The sequence below is a fragment of the Lagopus muta genome, chromosome 6 (genome assembly GCF_023343835.1).
Source record: "Lagopus muta isolate bLagMut1 chromosome 6, bLagMut1 primary, whole genome shotgun sequence".
NCBI classification, from domain to species: Eukaryota; Metazoa; Chordata; class Aves; order Galliformes; family Phasianidae; genus Lagopus; species Lagopus muta.
In genome coordinates this window covers 22933487-22953654 of record NC_064438.1, presented here as the reverse complement: position 1 = coordinate 22953654, position 20168 = coordinate 22933487, and the positions used below count along the sequence as shown (strand labels likewise).

Here is a 20168-nt window from a genome sequence, read left to right as displayed (position 1 = left end):
ACTGAGGTGCTGTATTTTCTCTGGATGTTAGGATTGAGAACAACCAAAGATAAAGCTGACCTTGGAGGCCCCTGACGTGTCTATAGTGAGATAACAAAAATGTTTTGTGATGTTAACTAACTCTGTATGCTTGTCGTTTTTCCTTTTTGTTTTGATTTGTTTCTTTTGCAGGCAGCCAAGCAGTGATAGTGTTGCTCAGACTCCTGAGCTGCTACGACGTTATCCTCTGGAAGACCACGTGGACTTTCCTCTTCCACCTGACGTTGTGTTCTTCTGCCAACCAGAAGGATGCCTGAGTGTGCGGCAGAAACGCATGAGCTTCCGTGATGACACTTCTTTCGTCTTCACACTCACAGACAAGGATACGGGTGTCATTCGCTATGGAATCTGTGTCAACTTCTACCGTTCCTTCCAGAAGCGAGTACCCAAGGAGAAGGGAGAAGGCACAGGAGGACATCGAGCTCCTCGGGAGGGACAGAAAATGGCTAAGTCTGGGGATGCGTCTGCACCCCAAGAGGATGTGGGCACTGAGAGTTCAGAGAGTGGTTCTTCACTGCAGGCCCCAAGTACAGAGCCTACCCCAGATGTGAACCGGTCTCCGCACAGTAAGCGTCTGGCCAAAGGCAGCCATCGTTCTCGAAACAGCACCCTGACTTCTCTGTGCATCCTTAGTCACTATCCTTTCTTCTCCACCTTCCGCGAGTGCCTGTACACCCTCAAGAGACTTGTGGACTGCTGTAGTGAGAGACTGTTGGGCAAGAAGCTGGGGATTCCTCGTGGGGTTCAGAGGTATGTTGAGGGGGAAGAAAGAACTTTATCCTCTCTCTGTTTGTTTCCAAATGCCAAATTGTCATGCCAAATTGCTGTGATAGGTGAGGTTGCAGAAGACGTTGGTCTTCTGCAGTTGGCCTTCTGTTGGTGGTTGACCTTTTTGCTATTTTAATCTGAAATCACAATAGAAAAGGGAAATTTTTGTGCTGATTTGTGTAAGAATTATTTTGTTCTGTCACCTGATATGATTTTAGTTTTTGATATTAATGTGAAGGCACTATGCTGATAGCAACTGACACAGTTTCTTGGAAGCTGAGTGCTATTGCTGTGGTTATTGCTTTGGAGTATAAGCTCTGTAGGTAGTGCACATCTGGACTGGCAATTCTCTGACAGATTAGAAACAGTAAGAAATAACAGGGTGAATTTCAACTTAAAGCCAGAGGGAAATGTTGAAAGTGTGTTTTATAGGTTTATGAGAAATAATCTGAACTTCAGCATGGGAGAGAAGAGATAAGGGAAACAGGAATGTTTGAAAGAGATTGAAGTACAAGATTTGAGGAGGAGAGAGAGGAGAGACAGAAGACCAAGGAGTTGTCTGTGAAGCATATAGGAATGGAGGTTTGCAACAGCAAGTTAAACAGTATCTTGGTGTATTATCTGTTATTATAATGCTAGGTATGCAACAAAAGCTGTTGTGCTACATGGTACAGAAGGCATCAATTGTGGATGTATATTTGTATTATTGTGCCTAGCCTCTATGTTCCAGGAAGATATTTTTTCCTTTCTGACTCATGAATTAAACAGAGCAAGTATAAAATGAATCTGTGGGGAAGGAGGGAATTATCTTACTGTGAAGGTGAATGGGGGCTGTGAGATAGTTTGTAATCTGAGTTTTATAGCATTTTACCTTCCAACTTAAACTTGTCAAAAGTAAAATATGCCAGGGCATCAGACACTTCTGTATTTATAAGTTCCTTTCCCCTTGTATTAAAGAGGAAATCTGCTCCTGTTCACAGTGTAGTAATCTACTTGATGGGTTGCTGCTCTAGAATAGTTCTAGGAGTGTCCTGGGTTTCTGACTGATTCCTGCTTTGACAGATTTATGACTTGAATCCACTGGTTGTTGGGGAAAAAGTGATTCTCTGAGAATGGAAATAATTTTATGAAATTGAAGTATGAAGGGAGCTTATTTCATTATTTGGTTTAGTCCGATAATTCCTGAGGCAGAGAAGAGCTAAACTTTATGATTTTCTTCAGCTCTATGAACTCATCTGAATTTTGAAAGGAGTGTTGACATATTCTAGTGTTTGAATGGCATGTGGTATTTTAAAGACTTGCCGTTGTTGCACAAAGTTCATAGAGTTGAGAGAAGAAGAACTGAGTGACAGATGAAGATTGCTAAGCATCCATCAGTAGGAAGAGCAAAGCTGCCAGTTGGAATTACTGTGTGATTTGCGAGCTGTGATCTGGAGAAGTAGAGAGGTTTCAAAGTGATGGCAGAATAGAAGTGAAACTGAATCCTTAGGGCTTGCACAGAAGGTTTGAGTGTGCCATTAACAGCTTCATGTCCTTTACATTACAAGTGGCTGAGGGGAAGCTGGTGGATGAGAAGCGTGGTGGTTTCAGATTGCTCTTCTTTTGATCCTTCCAAATTTCTGTAATTTTTTAATCCTTTATGAGGCATCCAGTGCCGTTTTTGTGGGTTTTTTTTTCTTTTTTTTTTTTCTTTTTTTTTTTTTTAATTTTTGAAGGTATAAACTGTAAGGTAGAACCTCTAATTTGAGCCATACTCTTCTAACGGATCTATTACAGTGACTGGAGATAATTATTAAGCTATTTCACAGTGGCTAGAACAGATTCATGGCCATTGTGAATGCAGTACTGCAACATTAAGGGCTGAAATAGATTATCCAATTCACTTCCCTTGTGAGATCCAATTTCAAATTTTGAAGCTCTTAAGGCCCTGAGCAACGCTGTACACACTTTTTGGCCAGCCTGTCTGTGAGCTACTTGTTTGGAGGTTGATAGTTTAGGGCTTTTGGTAGTTAAATGGTTCCCAGCCAACTTTCAGAACTGTTTATTCTCAGCTGAAATGCAGCCGTTTCTGCCATGGGTTATTCATCTCAATACAGGGCAATTTGAGACTCAGTGTAAAAGTGTTTTATGATGCCAAAGCATCTGAGGCATCTTTATGTGGCTTATTTTTATTATCTCAGCTTATTAGTTCCTGTTCTTGCATAAGTTTGTAGAACTGGTGGAAGGAATCCAGTCACTCAGGCTGCTGTGCTTCTGGGCAAGATATGGGAGTACTCCAGTTACACGCTGAATTTCAAGCACCTGGGTAACCTTTATGAACCATCTAAATGAACGCACAAACTCTTGGGCCAGTGTGGCAAACTTGTGTTGATTTCTGCCTCAGAAAGATCCGTAGTTCCCCACAATTGTTGCAGCTAGTTTAAATCCCTGCCCTTCTCTTCCCTTGTCTGGCCTAGCATGTTAGCAGTGTCTTTTAATTCTTGGTGACTGCCCTTTCCCTTGAAGAGCCAAGCCAAATGGCTGTCAGAGGAAGCCATTGGAGTATTAATCTTCTCATTTCTCCCTCTGTAGGGATACAACGTGGCGGATTTTCACAGGCTCACTCCTGGTGGAGGAGAAGTCCAGTGCACTGCTACATGACTTGCGGGAGATTGAGGCGTGGATATACCGGCTGCTGCGTTCACCAATGCCTGTTGCTGGTCAGAAGCGGGTGGACGTGGAAGTTTTGCCACATGAGTTGCAGCCAGCTTTGACCTTTGCTCTTCCTGATCCATCCCGCTTCACCTTGGTGGATTTTCCACTACATCTGCCTTTGGAGTTGCTGGGAGTGGATGCCTGTCTTCAGGTGCTGACCTGCATCCTTCTGGAGCACAAGGTAGGAAGGGAAGAGTTATCTTTGAAGCTTTACCCTTTCAAAAGCCAGGATAGATTGGAGAACATCTCTCTACTGGAATCTTTGATATTGATCTGCCTGGAGGGGTGGAAGAAAAATATCATTCTGAGGTGCCTGTTTTGAAAAGTCTTGATTTTGCTTTAAAAAGCACCTGAAGTTTGTTTTCAGATAGATTAATGGAGGGTCATTCCAGTTCACAGCCAACAAAACAGGGTCCTTTAGGCCATGATATTTTTATACCCCAGCCTGGGAGTATGGGAAGCAAATGGTTGCTGCAAAATCTAACGTGACTTTCTGTGTTTGCAGGTTGTACTGCAGTCCCGGGACTATAATGCACTCTCAATGTCTGTGATGGCCTTTGTGGCTATGATCTACCCATTAGAATATATGTTTCCGGTGATCCCTCTGCTCCCCACCTGCATGGCCTCTGCAGAGCAGGTGCGTATTTTTCCTTCATTGGTCTTTTGCAAAGGATATTTCTGTTATCTCTGAAAACGTAGTAGTCCATGTTTCCATCCACCATGATTTCTGAGGGACTGTAACAAACACTGCCTTGCAAAGAATGTTCTTTGAGCACCACTGACTATTTTAATTGTATGTAACGTTTTTCATTTAGGATATCATTAAAACCTGCTTGGTGAATAGTGCAGTTCAAAGAAGTAGCTTCTTTGAAACACCATGGATCTACAATATTATGACAAGACTTTAACACTTTCAGCCTTGTTGTCCCAACTGAATATTAAGGTTTGTTGGAGAGAGTCCGCAGTAGTACTTAAGGAATCTTAAGGGGTCATGATTCAAAGCTTAGAAACTTCTGCCTGCAGTTTATTTTTCTTGGAAGTAAAAAGTGTCACGTTACTTCAGCTGGGAGCCTGGATTTCACCAGTAGTCAGGAGTTCATTATTTTGTTTGGAAAGGCAGAATTGAGGCCATCTTTTTCCTTCAGTGCTATCCTGCAATTGACTATCTTGCAACTGATGCTGCAGATTTGTTCTTGTCCCTTGGAGATAACCAGGTTTTCTAGATTGAAGGATAAATTAGCCTCCCAAGCAGCTGATCTCAAGCTGTTACGTGTCTTATTGATTTAAGCCCTTTCCCTCTGCTGATCCCCTTGTCAGAAACAACAAGAAATTCCCCTTAGGTTTTCCACATACATTTATATTAAGAAAAAAATATGTTTCTTTTGTTTTTCTGCTTCCTAGACTTGTAATTTTGAAATTATATTACCACTATAAGGTAGGGGCAAGGATAAAGCTTTTGTAAGGGTAATGCTATGTTTACAACAGCATGGATTCAATTTGAGCTGAGGATGTACAAATGCATTTGGTTCATGGTGTTGTAAGCTGTTAGTTTTGCTAATTTTTTTCATTAGAGCTGTTTAGCTCCATAAAAAGTATATCTCTGAAAAAATTGTGATTTTTTCTTCTAGATTGAGAATTAAAGCTCTTAGAGCAGGAGGGTTTTTTTATTTTCTATCGTATGACATCAGTGACTTCTTTATCAGTGCTTTGTGTGTTGCCTCCTCTGCTGTAAATATACCATAGCTGTTTAGAAAAAAAAACAAAAAAACAGTTGGCAAGATATGGTGATATCAAATGCAGAACTTGTCCTTATTACTATATCTCTGTCTTTCAGTTGCTTCTAGCCCCTACACCTTACATCATTGGTGTTCCAGCGAGTTTCTTCCTTTACAAACTAGATTTCAAAATGCCTGATGATGTATGGCTTATTGACCTGGATACCAATAAGGTAAGCAATGCTCTTAAGGACTTGAGGCTTTGTTTCTGGATGTCTGTGCTCTTCAACCAATATACACCCTGAGAATTTAAGAATGCTTGTGCTTCTAGATTAGCCTCAGTCTGCCTTTGTCTCTTCTGTCCTAAATTTTATGATTTTGTTGCTTGTCATGTCTCATGTCTCTCCCTGATTCTTTTGTTCTTACAGCATTCTTTTTCAGTTAATGCATCCAGGTATTTCATAGAAGGTACAGCCTCTATAAGTGATTGAGCCATCTCCTTGAGTAACTATGGCCCTGCCCGCTATAGCCCTAGATAGGAATCTAGATCTGATAAGAGCCTTCCAGCAGCATCTTTTGTCATGATTCAAATGAGACAAAGTATCCCACTTTCTGCTGTGGCTACTGGAGCATGGGAAATGTGTATAACATCTTATGTTTAATGGAGATTATACAGGATGAGTATAGAGAAAGTCGAGTAAGTCTTAAGTTTAAACAATAATCTTGCAATGTTTATGACATTGTAAATAATGTTAACAGTCATAAGAAAAGGAAAAACAAATTATTGATGCAGGGTTTTGTTTTGTTTTTTGTTTAAGTTTTATTTTATTCCTTTTATTCCTCAGTTTCAGGAGCAGTGGAGATGTAGGAGATTCTGTTTTGAAATGGATCCAGCTGGGCAGTTTTTCATTTGTTACCTGTGCTTAATTCCAGGTGATCGTTCCCACAAATGCAGAATCTTTGCCAGCGCTTCCAGAACCAGAAGCTTCAGAGCTGAAAAAGCATCTGAAACAGGTAATGAGCACTTTGGGGAACGGACTCAGCCTCAGTAAAATGTAGCAGATGTAGTGTTGCACAGCTCTTCTGCTGTACATGCTAAAAGCAGGCTTGCAACCTAGCACATCAGATAGCTGTGAATGAGGTATCAGACTATTAGAATGCACTTGTTCAAGAGGCTGGCCAATCAATAGAGTGGCTGATTAAAAGTTACAAGATTTTTGAACCCCCTGAGCTTTTCTACCATTACATTTTCTGACAAATCTAAATCTGAGGTTTCTATTGTTTCAGGTCTGTGTAGTTTCTTCAAAGAATTTCATGGTCATTTTTGTTACCTGTTCATTTTTTTTCTGTCTCTACTGCTTCTACTTTTGTATAAGAAGCACAGGCCTAGGGATTTTCTGTCAATGTATTTAAGGTGCCTTATTTATGTAGATGCACACAAAGAACATCCCCATGTTAGAACACAGCAGCATTTTAAGCTTGAAAAGTGGTATGAAGTAACACAGTTATTAAGTGTTATGTATCCAGCTGCGGGATTTTATGCATAGAGCTAATTTGGAAAAGCAAGTGATTACTAAGGCCAATGACCACAGTTAATTTATTAGCTAGGTGTACAGTCCATGAATATAAAGATGTTATAATTATGAAATAAATGAGAGTTTGGCAAAGTGGATTACAGTAACAAAAAGAGAATAGATAGAAAGCTTACCCTCATCCTGAGCTCACTGCAAAACTCAGAGGAGGGATCTCTAGAAGAGATCCTTTTTCACTTGGTAGCCCTTAAATGGGATGTAGGAGAGGTGCAGCCAGGCTCCACGCCTTCCGGCAGCACAGGTGAATTGTTGAATTGCCTTCACCTGTGCTCCCAGGGCTGACTCATTGCTTGCCTCAGGTGATCAATCAGAGGTTCAGGCTGTGATTCAGCAGTTTCCATACCCCAGGTAAAAGATAGTTTGAAATGCTCTTGGGTGGAGTAGATGGTTTCTGTTTGTTACTGTTGTTTGGGGCTAATTTGTTTCTGGTTAGTGCCAAAAATTCCAGATTTCTCCTTTACATTTGCCATGTAGGATTAAACTCTGACTTGATCCATCTAGCTATGATCATCTGTGTTTTCCCTCCATTCACAGATCTGTTCAAGTTCTCAGTCTCTTCTCTCAGGTCCTGCTAAGCCATTAATCAGCTTGGGTCACCCTGGCTGATTGTGTCAAGCAGGTTTTATTTCTTTATTTCTGTTTTCCTTATGCATGCTGCACGCAGTATTTGAAGGTAAAGTTTCTTATGGACCTAATGAGGCCACCCCTCCCTCTCCTTATAGATCAGGAGAGCAAAGTGTGTGACCTCTGTAATAGCCCAGTACTTACTGTCAGCTCAGATGGAAGTAATGTGTTGCATGGGGTTTTGTTAGATCCACCTTACCCTCACTTCTGCCTCATCCCTTTGCAATTTCAGGTACTATTGAGCAAAATTCTCTCATTAAAGCAAAGTTGAATATCAGAACAAATTGCATTTTCCTTAAACAACTTCTATTTAAAATTATTGGTATTGACCCAAACAGTCATTGGTCCCTATATATTCCTACATTCATCATCATGGATAGTTGAACGTTGGCAAACGTGAATGAGGATTACTGGTTGCAATACAAAGTAGAGAAGACTGAATTGCAGCCCAGGTTGCTAAGGTTAACACCCCTTATATACCTTTGGAACTTAGTGTCAATCACTAATATTCAAAATACCTGATTTTAAGCCGCAGTGGAAAGTTCTTAGCTTCATCAGTAAGGATCCTTTCCGCTTTCCAAAGCAAAAGTAGCCAAATGTGGATATTTTGGGGATGGGGCAGTTAGACCTCTCTCTCCGTGCCTGTCTTGCATCCCTTTTTATTTCCTCTCATTTGTGATATTTGGTAGTAATAGATTTTTTTTTTCCCTCCATCTGTTTCTCTGTGGTCATGTGTTCGTCTTGGCTCTGATGGGCTGCTGGTGTTATCATATGATCTTCCATCTTGCCTCCAGTCTCTGGTTAGCATGACTGCAATCACTCAGCAACAGCTGCTCACTCCTGACAACAAGGTTCTTTATTTTATTCTTTCCCCCCGGTTTTCCATTTTACCCTTTTACTTTGGTCTTTTTGTTTTACTTTATTTGTTTGTTTATTTTTGAGATTAAACTGGTGAAGACTCAGTGGCAAATGAGAGAAATGAGGAAGATTTAGGTTGGATCTGGGTATTAAGGACCGACTTACTAGTCATGCCACTCCTGTGCATTTTCCTGAGGATATTATGAGGGTTGAAGAGGATGACTGCTTTATGGAGAGATGAAGACATTATTCAGAAAAGAAATGTAGTTTGCAGACAGACTGGAAGATAGATACCTGTGTGCTGGCTGTCTGCGTGCTGTCGTGGGTTGTCAAACTCACTGACTGAACTGCCAAGTTGCAAGGCAAGTTTTAAGGGATCTAGATCTCTGTGTGTGTTCTAAATGCACACAGGCATAACCCTCCTATATATTGTATGGTTTATCATGCAACTAGAGGTCAGATGTGGATTATTTTTTTCATGTCATGGACGGTCTAGAGAAGCAGACTTCCATGTTAACACTCATGCATTTTCATTATTGAGGAGATCATTTGGACAGTCCATATAAAGGAGGGCCTGGAGGTATTTCTTGACTCAGTGTAGAAGAGATGATTTAAGGCAAATTATTGGAGTGTGAACAATTGTTGTGATTGCCTAGAGGGTAGCTCTAATCTTTTGTTTCTCAAATAACTTCTTGCTGAATATGTGCCTACTGTTGTCCTTTGCTAGGCACTGGCTAGCATGAGTCTGAATACTCAGCCCATTCTTAATCTAGAGAAGTTCCACGAAGGGCAGGAGGTGCCGCTGCTGCTGGGAAGACCACAGAATGATTTGCAGTCTACTCCCTCCACAGAATTCAACCCTCTGATCTATGGAAATGATGTGGACTCTGTGGATGTGGCTACCAGGTGAGACTGAAATGCAAAGTGGTATTGAGTTCATCAAGCTTGCACTTGAAGGCAGCACAGGGCTGAGAGCAATGTCTGTCATGGCTCTTGGTGGCTCTTGGTATTGAGCAGGTAAATGAAAACCAAGTGACTGATTGGTTTATTAAGCTTTTTAAGAAGACAGCTTCTTGCACTATGTTACTTCATAGATTTGAAACTTCGCCTAATACATACCTTTAAAAGGTTCTCTGTCTTCTGTTGAGTTCTGTGTTTTTATCTGACATGTGTCCTTTGCCTCTTTTTAGGGTTGCTATGGTGAGATTTTTCAACTCACCAAATGTTCTGCAAGGATTCCAGATGCATACTCGCACTCTTCGTCTTTTTCCACGACCAGTAGTGGCCTTCCAGGCAAATTCCTTTCTTGCCTCTAGGCCAAAGCAAACACCTTTTGCAGATAAACTTTCCAGGACACAAGCAGTAGAATATTTTGGAGAATGGTCACTCAACCCTACTAACTATGCTTTTCAGAGAATTCATAACAGTAAGTTTTGGTTTTCCCTTTCCTGCACTTCTCATGTTTTTCAGAAACTTGAAATGCAGATAGATTCTGGGGTCAAACTTAGCTTAATACCATATTATTCATGGAATCAGACTATCCTGGGTTGGAAGGGACATATGAAGCTAATGAAGTCCAGTTCCTGATTTCACACAGGACCATATGAAGCCGTGTGTCTGAGAGCACTGTCCCAACACTTTCTGAACTCCAACAGGTTCCTGGGGAACCTGTTCCAGTGTGGCATTCATTCTGGGTAGAGAAATCCAGTTCAAGAAAAATTTTCTATTTTATGTATTTTAATGCCATTTACTTCTCCAGATAACTTCTTGTCTTGTTTGCTAGCGAAGAACTCTTGTAGTTGTTTTTTGTTGTTGTTGTTTTTTTTAAAGATGACTGTTCTGTTTTGTGCAAGACTTAGTAAGGGATAGCTTCACTACTAATGAAGCCTTTGACACAAATAAATGAGTTCAGTTAACTTTCTCCTTGTTTGTTTATTTGTTTTTGGTGCAGATATGTTTGACCCAGCACTGATCGGTGACAAACCGAAGTGGTATGCTCACCAACTGCAGCCCATCCACTATCGTGTCTATGACAGTAATTCACAACTAGCTGAAGCACTGAATGTCCCAGTAGAAAAAGAAACAGACTCTGATCCCACCGATGACAGGTTAGTGGGGGGGCATAACTCTAGCCACCTGACAGTTACTTCAGATTATTCTGGGCCTTCTCTCCAGTATCTCATTTGTTACCTTTTTCTCTAGCCTTCCATGCTTTTGTTTAATTTCTTCTGTCTGGTCAGGATACTGATATTGAAATAAATTGTCTCACTGCTTTGTCGTCATTGCAGCAGCTTCTTATCTCTTTGCTAATGTCTTCTCAAGCCTTCATTTTACATGGATCTTTATTTGTACTTTCCTGTTTTGTTTTTTTTTGCTTCCTATGCCCCTTTATCATTTGGTATTACTTCTCACTCTGATGTTTTCTTTTTTCTTTTCTTCTGTGCTGTTCTTTCTCTGGTTACTTCTTTTTTCTGTACTTCAAGCAATCCCACTCATCCTACCACTCTTTCATATCTCTAATTGAAGCACATAGTTATGCAAAGCTTGCTAATACTCCCCACTGCCTGAGACCTTGTACATTCAGTAAAGTGAGAATAATTTTTTGTTGATGTGTTTCTGGCCTTGTATCTCAGAGGTTTGCATCAAGTTTTATCATCCTTCCTTCTCTTTTAGCCTGTGAGGTCTTCCAGGCTTGTACTTGTTTTTCTTTTATGTTCTACACAGCACCAGTAGTCCTCATGTTGGAAATTATTGTTAGTATTAAAAAGAAGTGCTTTTCTTTTGATTTCCAGTTGTCTTGAAGCTTCCTCCCCTCCTGACACTCACTGAGAATTTGTATCTACTCCCTGTCCACCTATGCTTGACCTCATTAACCCCTTGCTGAGAGCTTTTAAATGTCTTCCCGTATTGCCTCTTTACCTGTCTCAAATGTTTGTCATTTGCTCTGACTTTTCATGAAGCTGGCACCTTAATCTTGCCAGGGTTTGTTTTTTTTTTAATGGAAGTGGTTATATCATTAGATTTTTAAGATGCTATTGCTGTTCTGCTACCACTCATCTTTTTCTCACCTGTTGTGGCAGTGGCAGTGACAGTGTCGACTATGATGACTCAAGTTCCTCCTACTCTTCACTTGGTGACTTTGTCAGCGAGATGATGAAATGTGACATTAATGGCGATACTCCAAGTGAGTAACTTTGGGCTGCATTTTCACGAGATCCACATAGGTTCCTCTTCCACGTTCACCTGTGCTGTGACGGTGGGGAAATGCCTCCCCAAGTGTCTCAATCAGAGCAAAACATTGTTCTGTTATAATATTGCTCTGAGGTAAGGGAGTCAATTACCAGTAGCAGACTGAAGGAAGACATTTCTTTGGCTTATATGCAGTCCCCTCTGAAAGACATGGGAGGAGAAAGATCAGAAGTAGGTGCTGCTGAACAAAACCCACTGACTAGATTTGGAAATGTGCTGCCAGTAGAAAAGGTGCAATATGGGCTGCAGATTACAAGCTTTCTTCTGCCCCCACTTTTTGGTCCTCAGAGCTGACTTTAATGAGTCACTTCATTTTATTGGGGACAGGAAAATGCGTTCTCTTTGGTTTATATGGAGGCGGCAGCAGCAGTGTTTGAGGCTGGGAGATTATTACTTTTATAAACCAAAAACATGAATGCCAGCATGTTTCCTTTGCCCAAGGACAAGAGGTAACAGTCATATTTTGTAACAAAGGAAATTCTGCCTGACTGTAAGAAAAGGTTCCCATTGTGAACAGATCCCCAGAATCAAAGGGGATTATTCAAGCCTTGGAGACATTGGAAACTCAATAAGAAAAGGCCCTGGGCAGCCTGTTTTAACTTTAAAGTTAGCCCAACTTTGAGTAGCCAGTTGGATTAAATGTCTTCCAAAAGTGCCTTACAACCTTTCTATGTGCTTCTGTATTCTGCTGAGCAGATCTGTTAGGGATTTTCAGTCAGATGGACAGAAGGCTGAGGAAGGCAGTATTCTTTAATGCAAAATGATGTATTTGCAGATGTTGACCCCCTGACTCACGCAGCCCTTGGTGATGCCAGTGAAGTGGAGTTTGATGATTTTCAAGAATATTCAGGAGATCTGGATGAACAGGCCATGGACAGTGAGAACTCCCAAGAGAACAACCAGCCTCGTTCAAGTTCCAGTACTACAGCCAGTAGCAGCCCCAGTACTGTCATCCACGGAGTGAACCATGTGTGTACTGAGATGAATTCAGCCCCAAGTTGAGAGAATTAGGATATAAAGAGTGGGAGAATAGTTCTTTCTGAGTGGGGCAAAAGCTAATCAGACTGAAAACATTCAGAAATTAAATTGCATGCACTTTCTGGACTCCAAGCAAAGTAGTCTCTTATGCTGAGACAGAACATTCCTGTGTGTAAAAGCTCACATGCATTAAAGTACATTATTAACAGAGAGCAGTGGTCCAGGTTGTGACTGCAGGAGTGACTTCTACACAGTATGGAAAGATCTGTTGTAGGGGAATGGGATGGGGAAAATCTTGAATCTGGGTTCATTTAGGAATTATGGGAATTGATTCTGTAACCAGAAAGCAGAGCAATAGGGAGCTGTTATCCTGGCATTTAACAGTAAGATCTGTTTTGCAGGGAAGAAAGCTTCTAGAACAATGCATAAATGCTGCAACTTTTCTACAGATCTAGGTTAGAACAACTGATTTGGGTGGGGGCCCAGAAACTGCTAAGACCCTGCAGAATTCCCAGTTTATAACAGTTGCTCTTGTCAGGCCCTTCAGTTTTAAGTAATTCAGATTAGCAAACAGATGAATAATTTGACTGGTCCACAGGAGTCTGCAGATTCAGCAGAGATGGAGGAGAAGCTAGTTGCTGGATTTTCAAACCATCTCCCTTCTTTGCCACTACAACCAAGCTTTCCCAAGATGAGCTTTGATCGTCGTGAGAGTGACAGCCCAGCTGTCTGCATGAGCTCCTCAGAAGGGGTGGTGAGGAAACGAGAGTATGATAATCCATACTTCGAACCACAGTATGGTTTTCCTACAGAGGATGAAGATGATGAGCAGGAAGAGAGCTACACCCCAAGATTTAACCAGAATCTCAATGGAAGCAGGTGAGTTCTCCCTGTCCTTCTGTTGTTTTGTACAGCTGTCGTGGGGTTCCTATCTGCTTCATGTAGTTTAACATTTTATTGAAGTAGTGGGAGATAACAGAATTATCAGTTCTTCATTGAAACATTCTAGTGCATGATCTACTGATTTCTCGACGTCTTTAAAAGGGATTTTGGTTGTGAAGCTTGCTATTGCAGGGGTGATGTGTGAGGGGAATTAAACGTTTTTTTATGATATTGGGTTTTTTTCCTTTGTTGCTCTCAAAGCAGAAGTATTTTTTCCACCCCTAAGTCCACCAGTGTAGTGTTGCAGACAAATTTGCAGCATGTCCTAAAAGGTAATAAAGGCCTTAATGCAAAGATGCATCTCTACTTTTTTTCCTTTTCTTTTCTTTTTTTTTTTCTTTTTCTATTTTTCTTTCCCACAAGGGAAGGACAATGTGGTAAAAACAGGCTAAAAACAAGACCAGCATCAGCCTCCCACAGTCATATAAGCTTTTGGGAAAAAAATTGCTAATAACACCTGTACGTTTTTCTTCAAAGGTCTCAGAAGTTACTTCGTCCGAACAGTTTAAAACTGGCCAATGATTCTGATGCAGATTCAGACTCCAGGGCCAGCTCTCCAAACTCTACTGTTTCCAACAACAGCAGTGAAGGTTTTGGGGGCATCATGTCTTTTGCAAGTATGTACTCAAGCATTCATTAAACCGTTTTGATTTATCAGATCTTACAGAGAGGTGGTTAGCCAAGAGGAAGACTTGGTTGTCGGATTGTTACCAGGTCTCCAGAACTTGTGTTGAGAGTCACAGGACCTGTTTTATTTACACTGCTGATAACTACTGCTTTATGAATTTTTCACTAAGGACTTTGGTTGTGTCGTTAGGCCCTTGAGTTATATGGCACTTTGGACCACAAATCAGAATTTCTGTCCAATTCATTTAAATAAAAACTGTGATTTTTTATGAAACTGGTACAAGAGCGTTAACCATTAGTATGCTTCTCATGCTACCACTTCACTTGTTTAGGTCTGACATTAAATTTCTTCACTGTGCTCTCTTACTTTCAATTAAATTATTGAATAATTTTTAAAAACAATATCCACAGTTATGGAAAGCTGATGTAGAGTATTTTAATGTGTGAAAGAAGATATAACCGGATAAATAATCAGCTGTTGTGGGGGATGGACAAGAAGTTAGTAGCACTGGGAAAGTTGTATTTGATGTTTCTACTAAAAAGATTGTTACTAAAATAAAGCTGGATTAGGGGGGAATAAAGATAAGTTGAAATAGTGCACTAACAATTTAGATGAACATGTTGAGGTTTTCTATATGAGGAGGATCTCTATTCAAGTTCCTTTCAGGATGTCTACAGACTTAAACAGATGACAGAGCATCGTTGCACTCTTTATGTTGTTAGAAATCTTCTGGTGCTACAAAAAGCTTTGTTTTCCTCATAAATGGAAACTTCTATTTTAAAGTGTGCTTTTGGGTCAGAGTTGCAGAATTTCAGAAGACTCTGTGCACTCTTCTGACTTTGGGACTGTGTATTTTAGAGATCTTTTGTCATACTATTTTCTCATGTGACCCCCACCACTTATTTGCTCCTTAAAAGGAGTATCAAACTAGAAGACAGTTGATATGTAGTTACCTGTATAATGGCAGGAAGACAGATTGACACTGCTGGTACATTTAAGACTCAAAAACACAATGACAATGATTGTAACTTGAGAGCTAAGAATTACCTTTTAAACAATTTAGAATAGTCAGAATACAGATGTGGTTGTGTTGTAAATGAAATTATACTTGTCAGTTCTGTGGACTTAAAAATAAAATTTTTTTTTTTTAATTTAAAAAAAAATGTTCATGCTTTCAATAAGAAGATGAATTACAGGAAATTTAGGAAGTATGGGTATGTGCAGAGAACATTAGGTGTTTGGTAAAGAAAGGCTGAGTAACCTGGGTCTGTTCAGCCTTCGGAAGAGAAGTCTAAGAGAAAATGTAATAAATGTTTATAAATATCTAAAGGGAGGTGGGATGCAAATGGATGAGGTCAGGCTAACCTTGGTGGTGTGTGGTGATGGGAGGAGTATTGGCCTAAAACTCGAATGTATGAAGTTCAGTACTAAAATGAGGAAGAATTTCTTTATGGTACAGGTGACGGAGCACTGGAACAGGCTGCCTAGAGAGATTGTAGAGTCTCCTATGGAGATATTCAAGACCCATCTGGGTGTGAACCTGTGAGAATATTGTAGGGAACCTGCTTTAGCAGGGATGTTGGACTCAATGATCTCTTGAGGTCCTTTCCAAGCCCTGCAGTTCTGTCATTTGGTGTAATTGTTGTTTTGTTGATTTTTTGGTTTTTGTTTTTTTTTTTTCTTTTGTCATAGGCAGCCTGTACAGAAACCACAGCACAAGTTTCAGTCTGTCCAATTTAGCCCTGCCAACCAAAGTTGGGAGAGACAAGAATACCCCCTTTCCCAGCCTGAAAGGTAACCATTTTTCCCTTTGTCTTCTATAGCCCTTACTATTATTGTGACTCTGCAATCCCTAAAAGGAACATTGGTGGTGAAGTATTTTGGTACTTTGGGTTAATATACCTGCTTTAATTATCAAGACAAAAATTGTCTTGATATTTCTTAGTCAGACTTCTTCTCAGCAACTGAGCTGCGTTGGGGTGGGAGACTAGCTAGCCTACCTTGTGTTAATAGGTACACTGTGAATGTTGGTTTTGTTTTGTATTTTGTTTTATTTAATTTTTATGTCTTTAGTGTAAAGAATGGGAACAAAGAGGTAGGTTCTACTTTTGTACTGCCACTGCTTTAGGTAACCTGTTAGAGCAGTGACATTCTGTTTGTAAGAAGGAATAGTCCCTTTCTCCCATGGAGACTGCTGAAGGAATAATGCCTCCCTCCTGTGGAGACTGCAGTTTACAAAGGTTTAAATAGTGCTGGTACTTTCAATTCACTATATGGAAACTTTCCAATCAAACCCAAAATATAAATATATTTCAGCTCATTCAGAGTAAAGACCCATTCCTAACTTAGGTGCACAGTCTTGTAATTGGAACTTCTCTTGTTTGTCTGCTATGTTATGTAATAACACGTGAATAGGGACTAGAGAAATAGGGACTCTTACCCTAAGGAATTGAACAGCCTGGTTGTCATGATAGCAGTTGCTAAACCAAGGAAGATTTTACTTTACCTTTTGAGTTATTCTATCTGATTAGAACTTGCTGCTTTTGTTTTAATATGTTGATTTTATTTATTTATTTTTTCCTCCTCATCATTTCATCGGTAAAGATTACTTTAATCTGGAAGTGGGAAGGGATGTGAATGAAGGTTGGTATGATGTTTTGCTGACCTCTGACCTTGTAGAAACAAAGGCCAAAAGCTGTTTCTGTGTTTCTGCTTTGGACTTTGTTTTTGAGACAAGTAATCATTCCCTGTGTGTAAAATGAGGAGGAACAGCACTGGTATGGTAAAAACACTAGCAGAGATTCTGCACAGCTGTTTTTGACAACCTTTTACCAGTTAGTTACGTTTTCATATCCAATTGTGCAGGATAAGAAACATACTTCATATCAGGGTTTTATTCAGGGGTAAACTTAATGACTGATTCCATGCATTGGAAGAAAACAGTGATGGGGTTTGCCATTTCGTGTCTGTGCTTTGCACCTCATCTTCTGCACTTTGGTGTTCTTTTCCTGATGAATGTAATTGTGCAGGATCTTCAATGTTACTGTGCAGACATGAGGATGGGATATCCGTGGAGTAGCTCAGTCTCTTTTGTGCATGTGCAAGTGTGTGTGTGCATTTGTGTTCATTTGTGTGTGCATGCTGGCTCATTGGGACTTCCACTGAGCACTTCTCTGGGTTTTTAAATGTTCTTATCTCTGTTGTGCAGGCATAAAGTTACCTTGCTAACTCGTTCTCACCAAGCGTGTGTGTTGCTCTGTGTTTGTAATGGGAAATGATGCTGGGACTCCATCTCATTGCTGCTGGTTGATCACTTTCCATCCTCCTTCTTTAATTTTTATTCCATGCACATCCATCTCCATTGTTTTTCCTCAGTGATGCAGTTGTTTTTGGTAGTGCCCTTGAAATTCAATATGTGCAGTAGTGTCCATGAAGATGCAGTACAGTGGTTCAATAATGCTGAATTTCAAGTTAAGCAGTATCTGTTAGAGAAATTACAGCGGCCCTTGTTGTCTTGGGCTTTCAAACATCCTACCTGCTATAGCATCGTTTGGGTTTTGTTTTGAGGGAGGGTTGGGAAGAAGCTGGTAGCTGGATTTATTATGTTTTATGCTGACGGTGGGGAGCGCAGATATGTAGTACACTACTAATTGTATATTTTGTGTCCCAGTATTTGGGTTAAATACTATAATGGAGATTATTACTGAAGCTGGCCCAGTAAGCAATGAAGGTGGGTTCCCTACAGCATGAGCTGTGCATGATGTGACAATTTCCAGCATCCCCTATGCCTGACTTTGGGCTACCTTTCCTCATTGGGTAACCAGTATCATATGATCTATACTAGTCACCCCTGATGCATTATGCTTTTACATACAGTGACTAATTTGAAGACGATTCTTGTTGTCAAACTGCATGCAGAGCAGCCAGAATTTTCCTGCCTTTCACCTTCTGCTCCCATTACCATCTTCTCTTTTTCTCTCTGCATTACTCCCATTACTGTTTTCTGCCGATGTGTGATGCTAGAATATGATATATGCTGCTGCTTTTTTGGAGTTTCCATTTTGTTTGAAGTTTGTTACCTGTAATCTGAATAAGTGTGTTAGCTAACCTTAGTATTGCTTGTTGCTGTCCTGGCAGCAGACTGTTTTCCTCCACCCATTTCTTCTCATACTGTTTCCTCTCCTGTTTAGGAAACAGGCGAGCCCTGGTGGATCAAAAGTCTTCAGTCATTAAGCATAGCCCAACAGTGAAGAGAGAATCTCCATCCCCGCAGGGGCGAAGTAGTAATTCCAGGTAATATTTTTGGTTGCTTTTTTTTTTTTTTTTTCTTTCCATGAAGTGGTGGTGTTGGAGCAGCCATCATATCCTTAGATCTGTGGCTATTGAGAACAACACTGTATTTTTCTATAGCCCTAAGCCTGTATGCTTTGTCTGAGAAGATTTTGTACAAATGGCCTTTGAGTTACTAGCACATATGTGTATTTTTCTGCCCTTTAAAAAGTTTCCTCTTTCTGTCTGAGATCTAAAATATTCTACATCGTGAAAGATCCTGCTTTAAGTCAGTAATCTTTTAATTGAGTTTAGTCTCAACATTCTAGCCAGCAAAAGTTTAGTGAGTCACTTTAGAGGATCAGCTGAATAGGTAAAGCAGTTTGATTTTGTGAGTTCACAAGAAAACCATTTTTCAACATTGGAAAGGGACTTGAAGAGGTAATTAAACATTGTCTCACCTGTGTTTCTGCTTTCACGTCCCTTCTTCCCTGGCAGCCATATATAGAGTGAAATTTACTTTGAGCTAATGGGGATTGGAGACAAAAAACTGTGATTCAGACTGGGATGCAGCAGACTGCAGAGGAGTTGTCTTCTTTTTACCTTTCCTTCCCCCAAGGTAAAAAAAAAAGCTGAAGCAGTATGTACACCAAGGCTGCTGCACTAGTGCTGTGAGTACAAGGAAAATCTACAGATCTAAAGTAGCCATGGGAGAAGGTTGCAGTTTATAGACTTCATATGGATCTGAGCTGTGCTGTGAAGGTGGATAGTACAGCAGTAGCTACGTGGACTTGAGAAAGACCTGATTATGGCTTGTGACAGAAAATAAGGGACAGACAAACAAAAATGTTTGATGCTGCAGCTATAGAACAGTGCTTGTTCCATGAGCAGTTGTTAGTAGAAAATCTAGCAAGATTTGAGGTTTTTGTAAACTTAGGTTTGTTTGGAAATGAATTGATGTGTGTCCTGGTCAAGATAAAAAGCAGACTAACTCTTGCCACCTCGTTTCCTTTCTAAATCCATCAGTGAGAACCAGCAATTCCTGAAGGAGGTGGTACACAATGTTCTCGATGGGCAAGGTGTTGGCTGGCTGAACATGAAGAGAGTCCGACGCCTCCTGGAGAGTGAGCAGCTCCGTGTCTTTGTATTAAGCAAGCTAAATCGCACGATCCAGTCGGAAGAAGATGCTCAGCAGGATATCATACAGGATGTGGTCAGTGCTAAATTCAGCAGGGTTCTCATACCTAGTTTATGCTTAGGTTCAGTTCATGGAAGATTTTTGTGAAATTGCATCTTACAGGCTGATATTACAGCAGTTTTGGAGTTTGTGCTCCTGAATGACTTTCTTACTTGAGAAATATTGACACTAATTGGATTTTTGTTGCAGGAGATCAGCCGCAAAGTTTATAAAGGCATGCTGGACTTGCTAAAGTGTACTGTGTTGAGCCTGGAGCAGTCATATGCAAATGCTGGCCTGGGAGGCATGGCCAGTGTTTTTGGCCTTCTAGAAATAGCACATACTCACTATTACAACAAAGGTAAGACAAATGTTTCCTGTGTGTTACCAGTGGTTCTTGTATTGCTAGGTGATCTTGGAAGACAAAGCCTATTTTAGGTAATACCTCCTTAATTTTTCACTTTTTCTTAAAATCTGGTTCTTAATGCAAAGTAAGAAAATTCATGTGTAAGGGAAATGAGCAAAAGATGACAAAATGCCACCTCTCTGCTTTATATCCGACTCAGCTTTTCACTGTCTGAGATTATAGCTATTTCACTGTAGCAGAGAAGTAACTACTTAACACTACAGTTGGC

The 20168-nt window shown here is 40.4% G+C and overlaps 1 protein-coding gene across 34 annotated transcripts in view; it reads left to right on the top strand.

Moving 5' to 3' along the window:
* MADD (MAP kinase activating death domain) overlaps positions 1 to 20168 on the top strand; it is a 70312-nt gene that overhangs the window by 14659 nt on the left and 35485 nt on the right. For 9 of the 34 annotated variants that reach the window (XM_048947589.1, XM_048947581.1, XM_048947578.1 and 6 more), the window contains exons 3-21: positions 172 to 789; positions 3379 to 3682; positions 4007 to 4138; positions 5336 to 5449; positions 6150 to 6230; positions 8227 to 8283; positions 9018 to 9196; positions 9481 to 9716; positions 10242 to 10398; positions 11368 to 11474; positions 12315 to 12508; positions 13116 to 13396; positions 13937 to 14076; positions 15780 to 15881; positions 16692 to 16730; positions 17758 to 17817; positions 18278 to 18380; positions 19383 to 19569; positions 19744 to 19894. In XM_048947589.1, coding sequence (XP_048803546.1) covers positions 172 to 789; positions 3379 to 3682; positions 4007 to 4138; positions 5336 to 5449; positions 6150 to 6230; positions 8227 to 8283; positions 9018 to 9196; positions 9481 to 9716; positions 10242 to 10398; positions 11368 to 11474; positions 12315 to 12508; positions 13116 to 13396; positions 13937 to 14076; positions 15780 to 15881; positions 16692 to 16730; positions 17758 to 17817; positions 18278 to 18380; positions 19383 to 19569; positions 19744 to 19894 — 3242 coding nt within the window. The remainder of the gene's footprint in view (positions 1 to 171; positions 790 to 3378; positions 3683 to 4006; positions 4139 to 5335; positions 5450 to 6149; positions 6231 to 8226; positions 8284 to 9017; positions 9197 to 9480; positions 9717 to 10241; positions 10399 to 11367; positions 11475 to 12314; positions 12509 to 13115; positions 13397 to 13936; positions 14077 to 15779; positions 15882 to 16691; positions 16731 to 17757; positions 17818 to 18277; positions 18381 to 19382; positions 19570 to 19743; positions 19895 to 20168) is intronic. The other 25 variants (XM_048947599.1, XM_048947593.1, XM_048947588.1 and 22 more) reach the window with 7 other exon arrangements.